Consider the following 17780-nt stretch of genomic DNA (forward strand, 5'->3'; position numbering starts at 1 on the left):
ACAGCCCTCATCACCGAGCCTGAGTTTCCTCATCAGCATAAAGCCGATGCTGCTTAAAGGAACCATTTGGAAAGCCAATTTGCAAAGCAATAAACTGGCCTTAACATAAAAAAATATATATATATTTCGTGTCCACAAAAATGGACTAGTAAATGGTTCAGCTAGGTTAATTTAATTGAGACTCAAAGTAGTTTATAGTCCATTAATCTGTGGGTGAAGTAGCTGATTTTCTATTTTTTAGTTATGCAAAAACCTGTAAAATAGGCAGAACATGGTCCAAAAAAAAAATTAAGTCGTGGGCTCAGATGTGAGTCAGATGCCTAAAAATAGTCATTTAGGAAACTGCATTATGGTCTCGAGTGCTTGTTTGTGTTTATATGGACATTTAACACTCCTTTCACCCAGATCCCATCTTTTTTGGAAAGGAAAAATAAATATTCTGCTTATAGAAATAAAATAAAATTAAATTAAATAATTAATTTTTAAAAATGCACTAAAACAAGAATAAACCTTGGTAGTACTTAGTGATGTTGGTCCTGGACAGGTAGGCAAACACAACCTGTATAAAAATAAATGGATCACAAATCAAGTAGATTTGGTTTATACTTTAAAGAGCTAGGGAAGGGAATGCTTTGGATGATGCACCTTCATATAAATGTACAGTATGTAATGCAGCTAAGGATGATAAGACCTGAGCTTAAAAATTCAAGAGAGCTCATTACGAAGAAAAACAGACCAGCGACAGCACTCCTCAGCCATTCGCATAAATCAGCTTGAGCTGGATGTATTCATGTTTATTCATGCGTCATAACTCCCTATTTAATCCTTTTAATGTAGTACGTTTATTCATCTGAATGAAGGTCTGTTTGCTGAGTTCGGTTACCTTAAGGAGAGTTCACTGTACATTGCAAGCAATAAATAAATAAATAAATAAATATCCTGCTGTTTGGGAGCTGAAGTGTTGCCATTTATTGCAGTGACTCTCTGGAAAACGAATCACAATCACTAGTCAGTAGTGCGCCAGGTATCTAGGTCTCTAATAAAAGGTCTGCATGACTTCTGGAATGCTGTCTCATGCACTCACATGCCCTGGTCCATAGCAGGGAGCATCAAAATCAGGACATGTCCAGTAAAATATCTTGAACTGACGCGAAATTTACAGCATGGCCTCGAGCGCTGTTCTAATTACAGTCGATTTGCCCATCACGAGCATGCAAGCGCTCATGACTCCTGCTGGCCTGGGGCGAAGCGACTGTGCAGACCTTATAACGAGGCAGGGAAAGTGGTGTCCAGAGATTGAGGACTTGATATCTCCTGTAGATTTATCAGTGGGGATTTGGTCAGCAGTGTGTAGATGATATAAGGCCATGTTTTTTACATTATTCGGTCACAATTTCAGCAAATTTGTTCTCTCAGGCTTTCTAAGTTTCTGAGGCCACAGTGTTGGTGGTTTCCGCCTTGAGACGAAAGCAAAAAGGTTCTCAGATTAAGATCTACAAAAATTGTAAAGCTTTGTGGTTCCACTGAGCTACACTGTAGGAAAAATAATGAAACTAGTAAATGCTCCAAGGATTGTCTAAGCGGTACAGAAGAGCATGAATATGGGGAGATCTTTTGTAAGATACTGTATATGGTTAAGGAATAACGGCGTGCATGCTAATGGCATCAATGACATACATGACAAATTAAAGGAGAAGTCTCATAAAGCCCTATTCAGACAGGATTAGTTTTACACAGAGAGGTGGGGTAATGTAATTATTATAGATGCTTCTCTGGGATTTTGCTGCCATCTAAATTTGTCATGTTAGTCATTTTTAAGGACTGTGTGTGCATGTAGAGAAAGATTACTTACCTTTTTTCAAATGACCAAGAGATAATTATCAGTAATAACCCCCAACAACCCCTAATAAACCCAAACAACCCCCACTAACCCCAACCAACATCCAATAACCCAAACAACCCCTATTACACCTCAATAACCTCCAACAACCCCTAATATAGTAGACAACTGTGGAGACTGTGGAAGTTATACTACAGCAACGTTACTTAACAGGCGTAGGTCTGGAAATCTGAGTAATGTGTTGAGCTGCCAGAACATCAGCCTTCAGTGTGCCTTGGCACAGATTCATAACAGAGATACAGAACAGAGATACAGATTCCTGAGGAACACGGTGTAAGAAATAGTTACTTGACCATGTGACATATGATTGTTCCTGCATCACAAAATCACGCTTTAATACGCAAATGTCCAAATGGCCACGCAGCACCGGTGCACCATGGGACACTGCAGATGAGGAGAGAAAAAAAAAAAAATCAAAGTAAAAGCTGAAACCGTCCCTGGTGGTGAGCATATCCTCAGGATATTCATTCACACCGGCTATTTCTATCAAAGAAGTGCTGACGCTGGGACGCTGTGAACGGCTAGCCTGAAGACAACAAATCAGTTTTTAATGCTTTCATTTACCGGCTACACGGATCCCATAAACGGTGATTAAAACCACAAAACAAGCAGAGCAGAGGAAAGAACAAGTTATTCAAGGATGTAATATCTTATAACCTGAGTCATAGTGATAGCACAGGGTGCATCGTCTCGGCTCTCGGGGGCCGGATGTACGAGGCTAATTACATTGTTACAACTACAGCCTGTGTGAAAAGGACCCTAATGCACAGGGGGAAAAAGTACAAAGATGGCTCAGCACAGTGAAGTAGCCATTACACAATGAAACTGTGGTCATGAAGGGATGTACAGCGTACTCAAATCCATAGTAGCATCAAGAAACATTCCCCACACCATTACACCACCTCCACCAGTCTGGACTGGTGACTCAAAGCAAGATTGGTTCAGGGATTCATGCTGTTGGTCTTCATGCTGTTGGGATTCATGCTGTTGGGATTCATGCTGTTGGGATTCATGCTGTTGGTCTTCATGCTGTTGGTCTTCATGCTGTTGGTCTTCATGCTGTTGGTCTTCATGCGATCTGACGCAGAGAAGTGGAATCTGATGTGGTCTTCTGCTGTTGGAAGTCCATCTGCCTCAGGTTTTGGCATGTTGATGCTTATCTGCTCACCACAGGTGCATAGAGCTGTTATCTGAGTTACTGTAGCCTGCAGTGGTCAGCAGTCTGGACATTTCTCATCAAGAAAGCGTTTCCGTCCACAGTCCTGCCGCTGATCGGGTGTTTTTTCTTTATTGCACCATTCGGACACAACTACAGACTGTTATGTTTGAAAATCACCCAAACCTCCACTAATAAACCATACTGCACCTGCACACCTATCTTACCTTCCTACCTCAAACTGCGAGTTTTTACCTCTGGTCACTAATGTACAATTAATGTACAGTTAATGTTTCCATCTGCACTGACCGTAGCATTGGTGATTTAATTGTTTGCACTGGTTCATTTTTTCTACATTATAATACTGCACTATTACATAGTATAGATATTTATCTATATTTTCTACACAGTTAATCTTACTTAAAATTCTCAGATTTTTCTTTATATTTTTATGATTATATTTTTCATTGTTGTGCACTAATATACCAAGGATAATTCCTTGTACGTGTAAAACCCCACAATAAAGCTGATTCTGATTCAGATTCAACAAAGCTGATTTTGATTCAATAAAGCTGATTCTGATTCAGTTAAGCTGATTCTGATTTTGATTCTGATTCAGTAAAGCTGATTCTGATTCAGTAAAGCTGATTCTGATTCAATTAAGCTGATTCTGATTTTGATTCAGTAAAGCTGATTCTGATTCAATTAAGCTGATTCTGATTTTGATTCAGTAAAGCTGATTCTGATTCAATTAAGCTGATTTTGATTCTGATTCAATAAAGCTGTTTCTGATTCTGATTCAATAGAGCCAATTCTGATTCTGATTCAATAAAACTGATTCTGATTCACTAAAGTGGTTTCTGATAATCAGGCCACTGTGAGTATTTCCTGTGTATGCATTGCACTGCTGTTATATGATTGGCTTAACAGATAATTACATAAACGAGCAGGTATACAGGTGTTCCTGTGAGGGTAAGCTCGTGTAGAGCTCTCTGACATTGTATAACATCTATAACTCATAACATTTATGACTGCAGTGTAGCCGTTAAACATGAAGGAAGTGTAATGTAGTGTAATCGCTTCACCTTTTTCCCTTTTATACAAAATATAACAGAAAAGAAATCCAGGCTAATTAGAGCCGACATGCTGCAACAGTGCCAACCATGATCTGGTAGTAATCTACTGATGCAGCTTTCAGCGGATCTCTCCTCGAGCCGCTGATACACTTCACAAGATGAATTACAACTCATTGGCTTTGGAGATTAATCACTCAGAGATTAAGCCCTACGTCTGATCCGTCTCTCTTTCTTGAAAAGATAGCTCTTTATTTTATTTTAACCCAAGCGGAGTTTTAAAGGAGCCGGATGTTGGAGAAACGTGCAGGAACGGAGGGCGAGTCTGTGGATTTGGGTAAAGAGATTACATTGAACTGGTGTGCTAACTCATCTGCAATGCATTGTAAATGAATCAGTGAGGATTGTGTGTGTGTGTGGGGGGGGGTAATTTTACATGCTCTACATATGAAATCTAATCATATGTTGGAAAAGAAATCGAGATCAAAGGTTTATAGGAATGCCTTCGTTCTAAAACGTCATCATTTCTACAGTAACAACTAATTAATCGAGACCTGATCAAATGGATTAACAACAAAAAAGGTAATCATTACACGTGATTTAATGGGGTTTTTGAGATGTTTAACCATTTTTATTCAGGGTAGAGTTTTCAGTGTTTGCACTTTGTAATATATTATATAATTCAGACGCTGCTGTGACCTTCATTCTGTTTCTATAATCAATAATCAGTTCAGCGTTTGGCTATAATGACTGAAACTCCATACAGATTTCTCACAAAGGAGGATCTCACCCTTAAAATGTAAAACAAAATGGTGGTCATATTATTACAAATGTGTGGACCGTTTGCTGTGATGTAGGAGGAATTAAACTCCTCAGGATGTAATAAGTGTTATCATCATTCACAGAGGTAACAGTTACATCATCACTCTGTTGATTATTTTCCAACCTGTGTTTTTAATCATTATAGCCATCATACACAACAGGCATAACATTATGAGCAATGAGAGGTGAGGTGAATAAGACTGATGATCTCCTCATCATGGCACCTGTTAGTGGGTGGGATATATTAGGCAGCAAGTCAACATTTTGTCCTCAAAGTTGATATTAGAAGCAGGAAAAATGGACAAGCGTAAGGATTTGAGCGAGTTTGACGAGGAGCCAAATTGTGATGGCGGATAGACCACTGGAACAGAGCATCTCCAAAACTGCAGCTCTTGTGGGGTGTTCCCCGGTCTGCAGTGGTCAGTATCTATCAAAAGGATCTTTTTAGTCCTATAAGTTGAGTGGTTTGGCCCTTGGAGACCCCACCTCACATTTTACAGGACTTGAAGGATCTGCTGCTAACATCTTGGTGCCAGATACTACAGCACACCTTCAGGGTGTCTAGTGGATGCCTCAACAGGTCAGAGCTGATTTGGCAGCAAAAGGGGGAACAAACACAATATTAGGCAGGTGGTCATAATGTTATGCCTGATCGCTGTAGTTTCTTAACTTCATAACCTTGTATTTATTTCACTCTGATAAAAATAAATAAATAAAAAGTTGGGTTAAAACGCACTGATAATGCTCATAGCCGCTGATTCTGATTTATTAGCAATAATCCACGAGTATAAAAGGCTTTGCGGTGAGAGCGTGATCTCTCCCGTACAGAGCTCCTGCATCCTGCAATTATCCTGGTGACAGTTATTAATATTTAGCTATGCCGAAACAATAGCACAGATCAGTAAGACAAATGGGACGAAGCCGTGGACGCTGTATCATAAAACCTGCACACAAAAGCTACGAGGAGGAGACAAGCACTGGGAGTAAATACAAAACAGGAGGGAAGCGAGCCGTCTTTGTGTGAGGAAATACAAAACAAAAAGCTTTGGTTTTGTTTACGGAGTAGCCACCAAACGATGAATTAAACTAATCAATTAACCCTCATAATATAAGATTTCTTGCAAAATGATGTATTTAAGCATGCACAAAGGACAAAGACGAGCTTATAGAAAAAGATAAAAATCGTTAATTTTTAATAAAAAATATGTATTTATATATATATATATATATATATATATAATGTATATAAAGTTGATATCTGCATGGACATACCTTTGACAGAATTTAAAGACAGTAAAATACAGGAAGAGCAAACACGATGAAGCTGGAGCGGGAGAACGGCGTGAGAAAACAACACCTCAAGGTCATTTCAGTCTCATTAACATACAGCATAATGGAGGCTAATGATAATAATGTGTTTGATCAGGGTGTCTACTTTGATTATTCAGGACTGGATACCGACACAATGCACGCTGTCAGGGGAAAGAAACGAGTCCAAGACTGAAGGAGTCGTCTGCACAATGCCTGCGAGATTGCTTTATCGGCTCGATTGTATGGTATGCTTCAGCTAGGTCCAAGCGATTATTACCGTAAAGCCGGTGGGAAAATACCTGGGAGGGACCTAGAAGAGCATCTCAGGGTGCCAGATTCCTGTCTACAGGGAGGGAAATACTTTAAACAACATGATACATGTACACATACAGGCTGTATCCATGAGCAGTCCTAAGAGCCAAGTATCAGCACTGGTTAGATTAGCTTGGATATCATCAATAACGCAAGATCGGTGTAGCTCTGGAGATGAGGATTTGCTTGTTGCTTGCTTGAACTCCAGACATATTTTCCATCTTGTGATGTCAGAAAACAAAAAGTGCTTAGCATCACTCTTCAAAATATCTGGAGGCTCCGCTGTGCGTTTAAAAGCAACCGTTATAACCATCAGGTTACGTTTAATACATCTGCTGGTAATTTAAAACAAGAAATAAGGGGAAATAAATGTGTGAAAGCAACCTAAAGGAAGTGAGTGCAAACGATCACGGTGTAACAGCATGTAGATTTCAGTTCTGAATTAAAGGAATACTCCACCAGTGTTTTCCGACCTCGCCTTTATCTATCACGTCTGTAGCGTAAAAGAGTCTCGAGTCGTTTCTACCGACAAAATGGATAAGGCTCGATAAGAACGCACGAGTTAAAATGTAATGTAACTGCAGCTTAGTTCACATCATTTCATATAAAGCGTGTTGACGCTATTTAACAGCTGTCACTTAATTATACTTAATTATATAATTATAAGATTTTATCAAGTTTTCAGGTGAACACATGAAGGATCCGTGTCGGTTCTAATCGCACACGCACACACTACAGATAAGGGCAGTGGTGGCTCAAGTGGTTAAGGCTCTGGGTTGTTGATTGGAGGATCAGGGTCCAAGCCCCAGCACCACCAAGCTCCACTGTTGAGCAAGGCCCTTAACCCTCTCTGCTCCAGGGGCACTGTATCATAAGCTGCCCCTGCCCTCTGACCTCAGCTGGGATATGTAAAGAAAAGAATTCCGCTGTAATGTATGTGTGGCAATAATAAAGGCTTCATGCCCTCAGTTCTTCTATACGGCTGAAAAACGCTGGAGTATTCCTTTAAGGCCACTGGATTGTGCTTCTGAAAACTGCACCATATTAAAGTACTTGAGTTCTGTGCGGTGTGAATGCGCTGTCCATGGAACGGTCAGCTGTAGCATTTTAAACATCTCCACTCTCTCACTAGTGCTGTTCGGTCTGGAGACCTGGAGGTGTACGGTAAAGCACACGGAGGCACATGGAGGAAGTGTGAGCTGTCTGTTTACCCTTTCAGTTTAACCCTGTGTTTACACACTAATGAAGGACATGTCACAGCATTCACATCAACCAATCACTTCCAAGTGTTGACATCAGTGTATCTCAACAGCACTCGCACTGAAGTAGTATCTAGGAGAAGCTAGCTAGGCAGAAATTAGCTAGCTGCTTTAATAAATGTCATATTTATGAACTGTAACAAACTATTCAGAGCGCTGAGATATACAACCGCAGGGAGTGTTCAGGAGTGGGAGGAGTCACTGATGACATCAGAGAGCAGCGATTAGGGGTAAAAGGTACGAGAAGAACGTCTTATTCAAGGAAACTGCATTCGACGTCACAGATAATTTGAATCATTGTTGGAAATCTGATGCAATTTGAAGGAAGTAGGGAACTTCTGGTCTCTAGCTAGTGTAAACACAGGGTCAGGGAAAATAGGGAGAATGTATATTATATCTATATGTAAGGAACAGTGGGGACAAATAAAAATAAAGAAGGACAGAACACAACACAAACCATTTCAATAAACTTGTTGCAGTCAAGTGAAATAAAGGTACATTAAAAAAAAAACAACAACATATAAACTCTGAAAATATATACATTACTTTTACACTCTCTCTCCGAGTTCCCATCTAATAGTCTCCTTTTATTATTTATCAAATAAATCTCTGTATAAAATATATATATATAAAAAAAACAAAAAACATTTTGAACGGACCAGCAGCACTTTGGTTTCAACCTTTTCTTCTGTTCAAGACAGAGAGCAAATAAAACTCAGTGGACGTTTGACCTCTGAACTCTGAAGAAGTGCACCTTGAGAAGGGCTTCTGGAGGAAGACGCGCACGGAGGGGGGCGGGGTGGGGGGGTGGGGCTCGTTCATGGTTCCTAGTGTATTTCTAGATACCCTGTCCAGTCTCTGATGGTTTGAGGACGAGAACGAAGATGAAGACGTGCTCGTCTGTGGAGTTTCTTCATCTCCTGTAAAAGAAAAGATGACGTAAGAAATTCAAGATTCAAGAAGCTTTATCGTCATTTCAACCACATATAGCTGACGCAGTACATAGTGATGTATGAAATGTGTATTAGATTAGATAAGAGACTCCGGCTGCTACTTTAATATTGTTATATAGTAGTATCGGTGTTGGATTCTCAATCTGATTGGTCAAGAGAGTTTCTCTAGCAGCTGCAACATATTTAATGCTGTTTAGTTTATATTCTGATGTCATCGTTTCTATGGTAACAGCTTCCACAGGGAATTGTATGGGAAACTCAACATAAACGGATTTAAGATAGATAGATAGATAGATAGATAGATAGATAGATAGATAGATAGATAGATAGAGAGAGAGAGAGAGAGAGAGACAGACATATAGATAAAAATTGCATTCCAAGAAGACATTTATTAAGGATTTATGGAAGTAAACCTGTAGCTTTCCTTTTTCCAGCATCTATTTCTAGAAAGCGGCAAAAAAGAGAGACTCCAATTAAACATCTGTTTAACATCTGTTCCACAAGATTAAACAACCCTAGAATGATCTCTTAAAAAAATAAAATAAATGATTTTTAATTCATTAAAAAAATGTTAGTGCTGTGGTTTAATAAAACACCATTATAGGAAAATCATCATCTCTGGGGTGTTACAGTAACTCCGCTTCATCACACCACACTGACGTTGATTATTTTCCTATAACAGCATGACCCGGTGTGTTTTATCCCTCACATAGTATCTGCCACAATAACTCTCTCTCTCTCTCTCTCTCTCTCCCTCACCACACACACACACAGAGCTCAGAAACATCAGCTAAGGTAATATTTTCTTCAAACATCACAAGGAAGGGAAAGAAAGATAAACAGGACAGGAGAGTTTTCCAAAATGCAAGGGCTGCATTTTTGACTCAGAGTAATACAATGAAATGTGCTGACTTTTTTCCCCTCCTGGTATACAGTCCTTTGTGGGAGTCAGCACACTGCTGAACAGAGAGCCCACAGATGGCCGACTGGGACGGACTGAAAGCAATAAAGTTAGAGCGCATGGGAAAAGAAAGGTCTCTAGAAGCGTTATAGTGAAGCCTTTAAGGGTACAGACTGAAATTAAATTACACCGGCTCAACACACTGCTGTGCTGAGGAGTTATTCAGTCAAAATGTAAGAAGAGGCACACTGGCCAAAGACACGGTTCAGACTTTTGGGTTTACGCATGAATATTATGAATAAACTTTGTCGTGCTTCTGTGGCAAAATAATTAAGGACGGGTTGGGTGATGAAGTGATGCTACAGTTTCAACACTAAGGTTCCTGTAGCAGGACCCTGTGTGTTTTCCTCCTCTTCTCCTTTTACATTAGATTACAATGCTCTGACCAACAACTGACCAATCAGATTTCAAGAATTCAGCAGTATACTAGTGACATCACAATATGCTGTTGATTAAGGGAAAGCATTAGGATCAAATAAATATAGCTCATTTAAGGTGGTATATTTAAGGTGGCTTTACCTCTGTTTGACTGAGCCGTAAGAGTCTAAAATCTGAGTGCTGGCCAGCTCCAGGTTCCAGTCACACATCTCCAGGATCTTGTGACACTCCACCCTGGACTTCAGACCCAGACAGAAGAGCTGCTCTACCTGTGGAGAGAAAAAAAGGAAAGTGTGAAATATCGATTTTACAGTAAAAGGGTGGAGAGAGAATTCCCTTGTCTCGCTTATCGGCCTTTGTTACCTTGCAGATACACTGAATGATGGGAAAAAAAATACCTTCAGATAGTGCACAGCCTTCTGCACGTTCCAGCTATGGTTCTGCAGCGCCGTCTGACACTCCTCAATCGTCACTCCATGCACCGCCTCCTGCACCTGAAGCTGAACAGAACCATATATAAATAAAAGACTCAAAGACTTTAATCTATATACTTATAACATTCTCTTATTACTCACCAGTTTAACTCTTTCAGGATTAGCCGCTCCTTCCACCCTGCTGCCCGACCCTTCGGTGCTCACTTTGATTAGACTCAGGGAGTTCCTGATGCCTGCTCTGGCTGGAAGACTGCTGTTATTATTGCAGGAAAAGTTTGATTTTGTGTCTCCCTGCTGTTGCATCATGGGTCTGACTGTCGCTGTGTTGATTGGCCTTCTCTCTTCCTCTTCAGCCTCTTTGAAGAATTTGTCGTAGCGGTCCAAGTACGTGGGCCTCTCAGGCAGCAGGTAATAGTGCGTGTTGCTCACTTTCTTGCCGTCTCGGACGATGGGCAGTATGCAGGGTCCTTTGGCTGCTTCCTTGTCTTTGCCCTGGGCTTGGATGACTTTGGGTGCAGCGTATTTAGGGTCAGAGGCAAAGCTCTGTGTAGTGGGCATCAATTTGCCCGGTGAGGTTGAGAGGTAGTGTGTGGTACGGTTCATGGGGCTGGGCGTACGAGAGCCCGGTTGAGACAGCGGATCCCTCGGAGGGATCTGAGGTGGACGCTCCTTTTCGTCCTCGCCGCACGAGGCAGGAGAGAGGTCACGTGACCAGCGGGCACAGTCGCTTCCTGTGCTTTTTGGAGGTCGAGGTGGAATCGGGACTCGAGGTGGGACCTGGGGCTTGTCCTCACAGGTGGACAGGAAGATCTGGCGGTAGGGATCAGGACTTATGGAGCCTACAGGGACGTTCAGACGCTTCATGCACTCCTGCTGTAGCTCCTGGAAGATCTCGGCCGATTGCGAGAAGGTGCGAGACCGGCTCTGTCTGCTGGGGAGGAACAGATCATCCTCTACCCGGAGTTTATCCTCATATGCAGGAATGTAAGGGGCACACGGTTCATCAGACTCTCTTATCTCTGTGCTGTTGATTGAGCTCACCTCGATGTCATCTTCGTCCTGAGCTACGTCATCATACGATGGAGGAGGAGGGAGAGGTCTCGAGTCCCAGTCTACCACCGGGGTGGGGTGGAGCGGCCGAGGCAGAGACCGGAACGGACTCTGGGGTGGGGTACAGTCCAAGATATTATCTGCTTCCAGAGCCAGTCTAGAGAGACTAGGGACCTGGGACTCTACAACAGGAGAGGGCGTAGAAGAGAACATTTCCTCTCCAAAGTCTATAAGAGAGACCTCAGTGGGAGTGCCACCTCCTGGAGTTCGGAGGCCATAAACAGAACGATCGCTCAGCTTTGTGGCTGAAACCCAAGCTGATGGCTTCAGTTTCAGGCCCTTTGTGGTGGGCTTTTTTAACGAGAGGCGCCTCAGGCCGGAGGACGTCAGGTCATCATCCTCGGTAACTGGGTCATAGTTCGGCTCTGAAGTTGCACAAACATATAAAAAAAATTACAGTAGAGCTTAGTGACAAAGACAACACTGTTCAAACAACTAACGGCTAAAAAGGAGCTATAAACTTACAGACAGCAAGAACCTCAAAAAATATACAATAACATTCTGCTGCAAAAATTCTTAAATAAATCTAAAGGAAGTAGAGACCATGAGTACAGAGTACATCTTAATTCCTGAGGGAACATAAAAACAATTTCTGTGCATTTATTATTCATGTCAGCTCTCGGAGGAGTGTAACTGGAGACAGAGAGCAGAAGTTTGTAAAGGAAAAGAAAGGAGAGGAAAGGAAAGGAAGCAAGGCTGAAAAGGGCAAAATGTAGAAGCTAGGAGGGATGAAGCGAGGGAACAACTTACTCATGAGCACAGCAGGCTGAGGGGGCCGAGGGGGAGGATCCTCTGCGTAACAGCAGGCCGAATAAAGGAATAAAGAGAGCGCAGACAGAGAGCATGCAGGTGCAACCAAAGAAGACAAGTCAAAGGGGAGAACGTTAGGGATCGTGAAAAAGCAGCATCAGTTAATGCGAGTTAAAGCACTAAGCTGAAGATTAAAACATACTTTTGGCTCGCCCAGGAAGCTGCGTGGGCCTGGGAGCATTCAGATCCAGCCCGAGGACATCCGGAGGGTCCATGGGGTTTCCCAGATACAGACTGTGGAGAGAAGGGAATGGTGGGATGAGAGTTCAAACCACTGGGTGGGAATCAGTGCATAGTGTAGGAGAAAACATCTGTAGGAGTATGCTGCCCTCTAGTGGAGTGTCTGAAAGGTGGAGCTGATTTTACTGTATTGACTGGAATGAATAAATGGTTCATAAAATTAATCACTTATTATACTTATAGAATTTATTATCTTATAAAACAGCTTTAAAGACTATCCTAAGAATGCTGGGCATGATTTAGTGCAGTCAAGTCCACCTACTGGGATGCTTCTGGACACATGGACATAGGTGGAACATGGTAAACACAAATAGACACTTGAGCTCAGGATAGACCCAAGATCAGGAGGTGGCAACTCTACCAGGCGTTAGTATATTAATTTAACTCCACAAATTATATTTTCATCTTAATCACCTGTAATAACACCACAAATTCCTGGGAAAGCCTTTCTAGGTTTTCTAAAAATCAGCCTGAATCTAATACATTCAGATTTCAAGACCTGGAAATTATCTTACCCCTATATTTTTTCAGTGAGTAGCTATGAATTATTCTATAGAAATAAATATAATGAAATCACAAAGCACAGATCAAAGTGCAAATATCAAAAAAGCACGGCCCTGTGTGTTGTGCGTCTTACTCGTCGATCCGATCTGGAAAGCCCCAGCAGCGGTGAGGATTGGTGTCTCCATGGCCCGTGTGGATGAAGCTGTTCTTCAGTGGCCGGCTGATGTCATGAGCCGACAGTCCGGCTACGGAGGTAACTGTGTTCCTGGGGAACTGCCCCACCTTCAGCGTGCGCTTGTTTTGCCCTCGCCACCAATAATTCTCCGCCCTGGGCAGTAAAACAGCATGCACACCATCTTATATCAAAACGTTATTGATACTGTGATAAATTACTCATCAGGATCCAGATGACCCACATCTCAGTTCTGATTGGTCAGAACTAGTCATCATCTCATTTCTCCCACACCTGCCCTCGATGATGGTGATGACGTCGTTGATCTGGATGTGCAGTTTGTCAGGCTCGTCGAAGTCCTGCAGCGCCCTCATGTCCGTTGGCATGGTCTCCACCAGGAACTCCCTTAGAGCCACGAATGTAGGCCTGTCGTCGGGTTTCTGCGCCCAGCACTGCAGAATGACATTATAGATGTCCTGGGGACAGTCCTCGGGCTTTGGAAGCCTCTCACCTTCCTTGTCTATCTTATGGAGGATCTGAGTGACACACACAGGTGCTGGTTAGTGTTGCTCTAAATGCTGAAGGGGTAAGAGTAGAGCGGGTTAAAGGTCTTGTGTACCTGACTGCCGTTGAGGCCGAGCCACGGCTCCTGACCGTAGGTGCACATCTCCCACAGGGTCACCCCGAACATCCATGTGTCCGTGGCATGGGAAAAGGTGCGTGTCTTCAGGCTCTCTGGGGCACACCTGGCACACACAGAACAATACAAATACATATATGTTTGTGTCATCATTCAGCGTCAATCGAAAAAAAGGGGTGACAGAAACATACATATGCTTTAAAATAAGTTGAAAGCAATAATGTTTTCTGTCCAGTCGCATTTTTTGCCCCAAAGGTTTTCAAAACAATGTTATCATACACAGAGAATAACTTTCATCATCAGATAGTTTAAAACCAAACCTTTATGAGCTGTGTGTGATTATTTATACACACTAAACTGTAAGTAATAAACTTCCATTACTTGTCAGTAACATTAGCTTCAAAGCTTTAGCGCACTTTCTTGACTGATTACACCTGCAAGTCCAGTACAAGAGCAGACATCTTTAACAAAGTTGGCACACAAATACTCCTAAATGTTCATTAACACACATGGCGGATGCACAGAGGCAGCTATTTTCTCAGCGTTGTCTCTCACTCACCAGGCAAAAGGGACCTTGCGGTGCTCCTGCATGACGTAATGATCGTCGTTGTTGGGCAGCGCCCTCATCAGGCCGAAGTCCCCGATCTTGACGAGGTCGTTTGAGGCCAACAGAATGTTGCGGGCAGCTAGGTCGCGGTGGATGAAGCGCCTGGTCTCCAGGTAGGCCATACCGTTAGCGATCTGGATGGCGTATTGGCACAGTGTAGAGATGAGGAAGTGGCCCTGGGTCTTCCGCAAGCGATCCAGCAAAGAGCCAAGAGGAGCCAGCTCCGTCACCTGGATAAAGAGTAGATGAAGCAGTAAGTAATTATAGTCTAGTCCTTTATTAACACTTTACTTTGGACAAGTGTGATTTAATGGGGACTTTACAAAAGACATCCAACCATTTTAATTGTATTTTATACATATACATTTTAAATGCATTTACAAACTGAATCCAAACCCGAAATTCACACACATCCATGCATGGTTTGGTTTACCATCTTCATGGGGTGAGTGAGGACGACTCCGTAGAGGCGGATGAGGTTCTGGTGGTCGAGCGAGTGCATGGCGTTGACCTCGCGGATGAAGTCGTCCAGAGCGTCCGGCTGATTCAGGACGTCCGTCTTTAGACATTTTACTGCTACGTTTAACTGGAAAACAAGCGGGATAAATGGAGTAAGACAATAAAAAAAATAAAATCTGAAAGAGATTTCTGAAAAGAAATAAACAATAAATAAAATTTCTATGTCAAATATAAAAATATCCAACATATGTATACTGTATCTATCTAATAACTTCAAATTGTATGAAAATTCATAAATTGGACAAAATGAAGTGATTACTTGATAGTTATCACCCCCACCACTTTACACCCCCTCCTCTCACCACTTTTCCCCCTGGGGTGACCCACTCTCCACGCTTCACCACGCCGAACGATCCATCTCCGAGCTTCTCGCACAGCACCAGCTCCTTCTCACTGATCAGGCAGGTGAGCGCCTGCTGCTGACCGTCCACAGGCGGAGGAGTGCTCGAAAGCTTCCGGAAAGTGCTGGTCGCCTGCGGCTGGAAATCTCCGTCTGGCCTCTTCCCGCTGAACACCTGAGAGAAGCATGACATGAACAGATCAGCATTGCTGACCAAGGTACAACAAAATCAATGGTCTCTCACTCATAATTTTGTGGAAGGGATTGGAAACGTTGGAAATGATCGATTCAGTGTTCACTCTTGAGCAGCACAAGCGGTTTAATGATGAAATTTCGTCCTCATGGATATTATACATGATAAGAACAGAGATGAGCATAAGATGAGCAAGAAAACCCTCAGGGGATGAATTAAGAATAAACAGAACAAAGGATAGCACATTTTGCCTAGACTTAAGAAAGTGCTAACCTGGCTAGAGAAGAAATACTTATTTCAGGTAAAGTCTGAAAACCCTTGATCTATTACAGTATCTTTTTCTCATTTTGGCAAAGCTGTGTGTTTAAAAGTGCTTTTGTCTCTTGTCTTGTACTCCATCCACACACTGCAAAAGATATCAGGTAGTGGGCAGTTTGGCTATTCTGGGATTGCTAGGAAATTCAGAAGCATTTCTAAAGATTGGAGTTATTCCTCATTAGACTCTGGACAGCAGGAGAGATATACGGTTCTGATTCTGCCTTTGTGTATCAGACCACAGAGATTAGAGGCTCCGTTTCGTAATGAAGGGTGCCTTCGTGAGCGGCGCAGGCACCACTGAATCACACCAACAGTAGTAATCATGGAAAGAACCAATGAGGCCTGATAGCAGCGCACTCTTTTCAACTCGCTATCAGCTCTTCAGTCACTTTGTATGAGGAGCCTGTGGGTCGGATCAGGAGAGCGAGGCTATCCGAGCCGTGGTGTGGGTAGAGGAAACGCAGACAGCGGGCTGGGTGGAGGGTCAACAAGAGAGGATAAAGATAAACAGAGAACAAACTGGATTTATAGAAAAGAACCAGAGAGACCAAGGTTACAACATGAACAATGTGTCCTAGGTTGAAAAGGCTTTCTGCCAATTTAGCCACAGCCATGCTAGCGAGCTGAAAAAATCATTGTGGTCATCTTGGTACAAACTGATGCTACCCCCTGCTGACCCTCCCACTTTTCCTATGTCAAGCAACCAGACTCATGCAGCCACAATATGTTTCTAAAGACTTGCGTCAGACTGATAGCATTGCACCAAGTGTAACAAGTTAGCCTGATTTTCATTTGTTCATTCGTTCCCTTGGTAGAATACAAGTTCATCCCAGACTTATCTATCCCCAGCCACAGATTCCAGCTCCTCCATTCCTAGATTTTCCCAAACCAATCGTAAGACATAACTTTAGCAGTACGCTTTGAATGTGCTCTGCAGTCTCCATCCAGGTTTGATGTTCCTCATACAGCTCTAGCACGAACTGGCCAGGAGATAACCTTGTAAAATGCCAGACCTCCTCAACTGGCTTCTCCCAATTTACAGAGGCACTAAACCATGATTCCCTCAGCTCGTGAAGCACCTCAGACTCACAGAGAACCCTGAGGAGGACCTTAATTTCTGCTACCTGTACTCATGACCTTTTTCTTTCAGTCATTAACCAGAACTAGTGAGGATAAGAATGTAGATTGACCAACGAATCACCGTCACTGACTCTACAGCTTCAGAGGGATCTCATCTGGAGTTTTGCATGCGCTCTCAGACTTGCTCTGGGCTTCATCCAGGTTCTCTGGTTTCTTCACACTTCTCAAAAACATGTTGGTAAGTGAACTGGATACTGCAAATAGCCTCAAAGTCTGTTAAGTAAGTTCTGTGCAAAGTATGTTCATGACCTAAGTCCAGTGTTCCTGGAATAGACTACAGAATCACTGGAAACCCTGACCAGGATAAAGATAAATGAATGAATTAAATTCCTGCTTGGAGATCCAAGAACCATCAACGATCCATGGCATCAGACTTGGTAGTGCCCCAAAGTAGCAGATCAGATGACCACCTGCCACAGCAAAAATTGTGGGCGAGAAAAATGAAAGGAAAGCAGGAAAAAATCCCTTTAAAGGGCAGATGGATCGAGTTGTGAAGGGAACTCGGTTTAATATTTCATCATCAACATGTCCACTTAATACGGGCATGAATTGGAAAAAAACTAATTACAAAATCGAGATTGTCCTTATAATCGGATCCGAGCGTGAGTAACAGTATCTTACTTGCTAG

The 17780-nt window shown here is 42.4% G+C and overlaps 1 protein-coding gene across 5 annotated transcripts in view; it reads right to left on the reverse strand.

Annotated features, from left to right (window-relative positions):
- Window positions 1-6114: 6114 nt before the first annotated feature.
- Window positions 6115-17780, reverse strand: part of tnk2b (tyrosine kinase, non-receptor, 2b) — a 48001-nt gene continuing 36335 nt past the window's right edge. For all 5 annotated transcript variants that reach the window (XM_058418140.1, XM_058418139.1, XM_058418138.1 and 2 more), the window contains 11 exons: window positions 15464-15676; window positions 15076-15228; window positions 14595-14872; window positions 14015-14141; window positions 13690-13931; window positions 13357-13551; window positions 12622-12713; window positions 10701-12034; window positions 10524-10625; window positions 10267-10394; window positions 6115-8753 (listed from right to left, as the gene is read on the reverse strand). In XM_058418140.1, coding sequence (XP_058274123.1) covers window positions 8747-8753; window positions 10267-10394; window positions 10524-10625; window positions 10701-12034; window positions 12622-12713; window positions 13357-13551; window positions 13690-13931; window positions 14015-14141; window positions 14595-14872; window positions 15076-15228; window positions 15464-15676 — 2871 coding nt within the window. In that variant the 3' untranslated portion in view covers window positions 6115-8746. The remainder of the gene's footprint in view (window positions 8754-10266; window positions 10395-10523; window positions 10626-10700; window positions 12035-12621; window positions 12714-13356; window positions 13552-13689; window positions 13932-14014; window positions 14142-14594; window positions 14873-15075; window positions 15229-15463; window positions 15677-17780) is intronic.

Source organism: Hemibagrus wyckioides, linkage group LG20 (genome assembly GCF_019097595.1).
Source record: "Hemibagrus wyckioides isolate EC202008001 linkage group LG20, SWU_Hwy_1.0, whole genome shotgun sequence".
Taxonomy (NCBI): Eukaryota; Metazoa; Chordata; class Actinopteri; order Siluriformes; family Bagridae; genus Hemibagrus; species Hemibagrus wyckioides.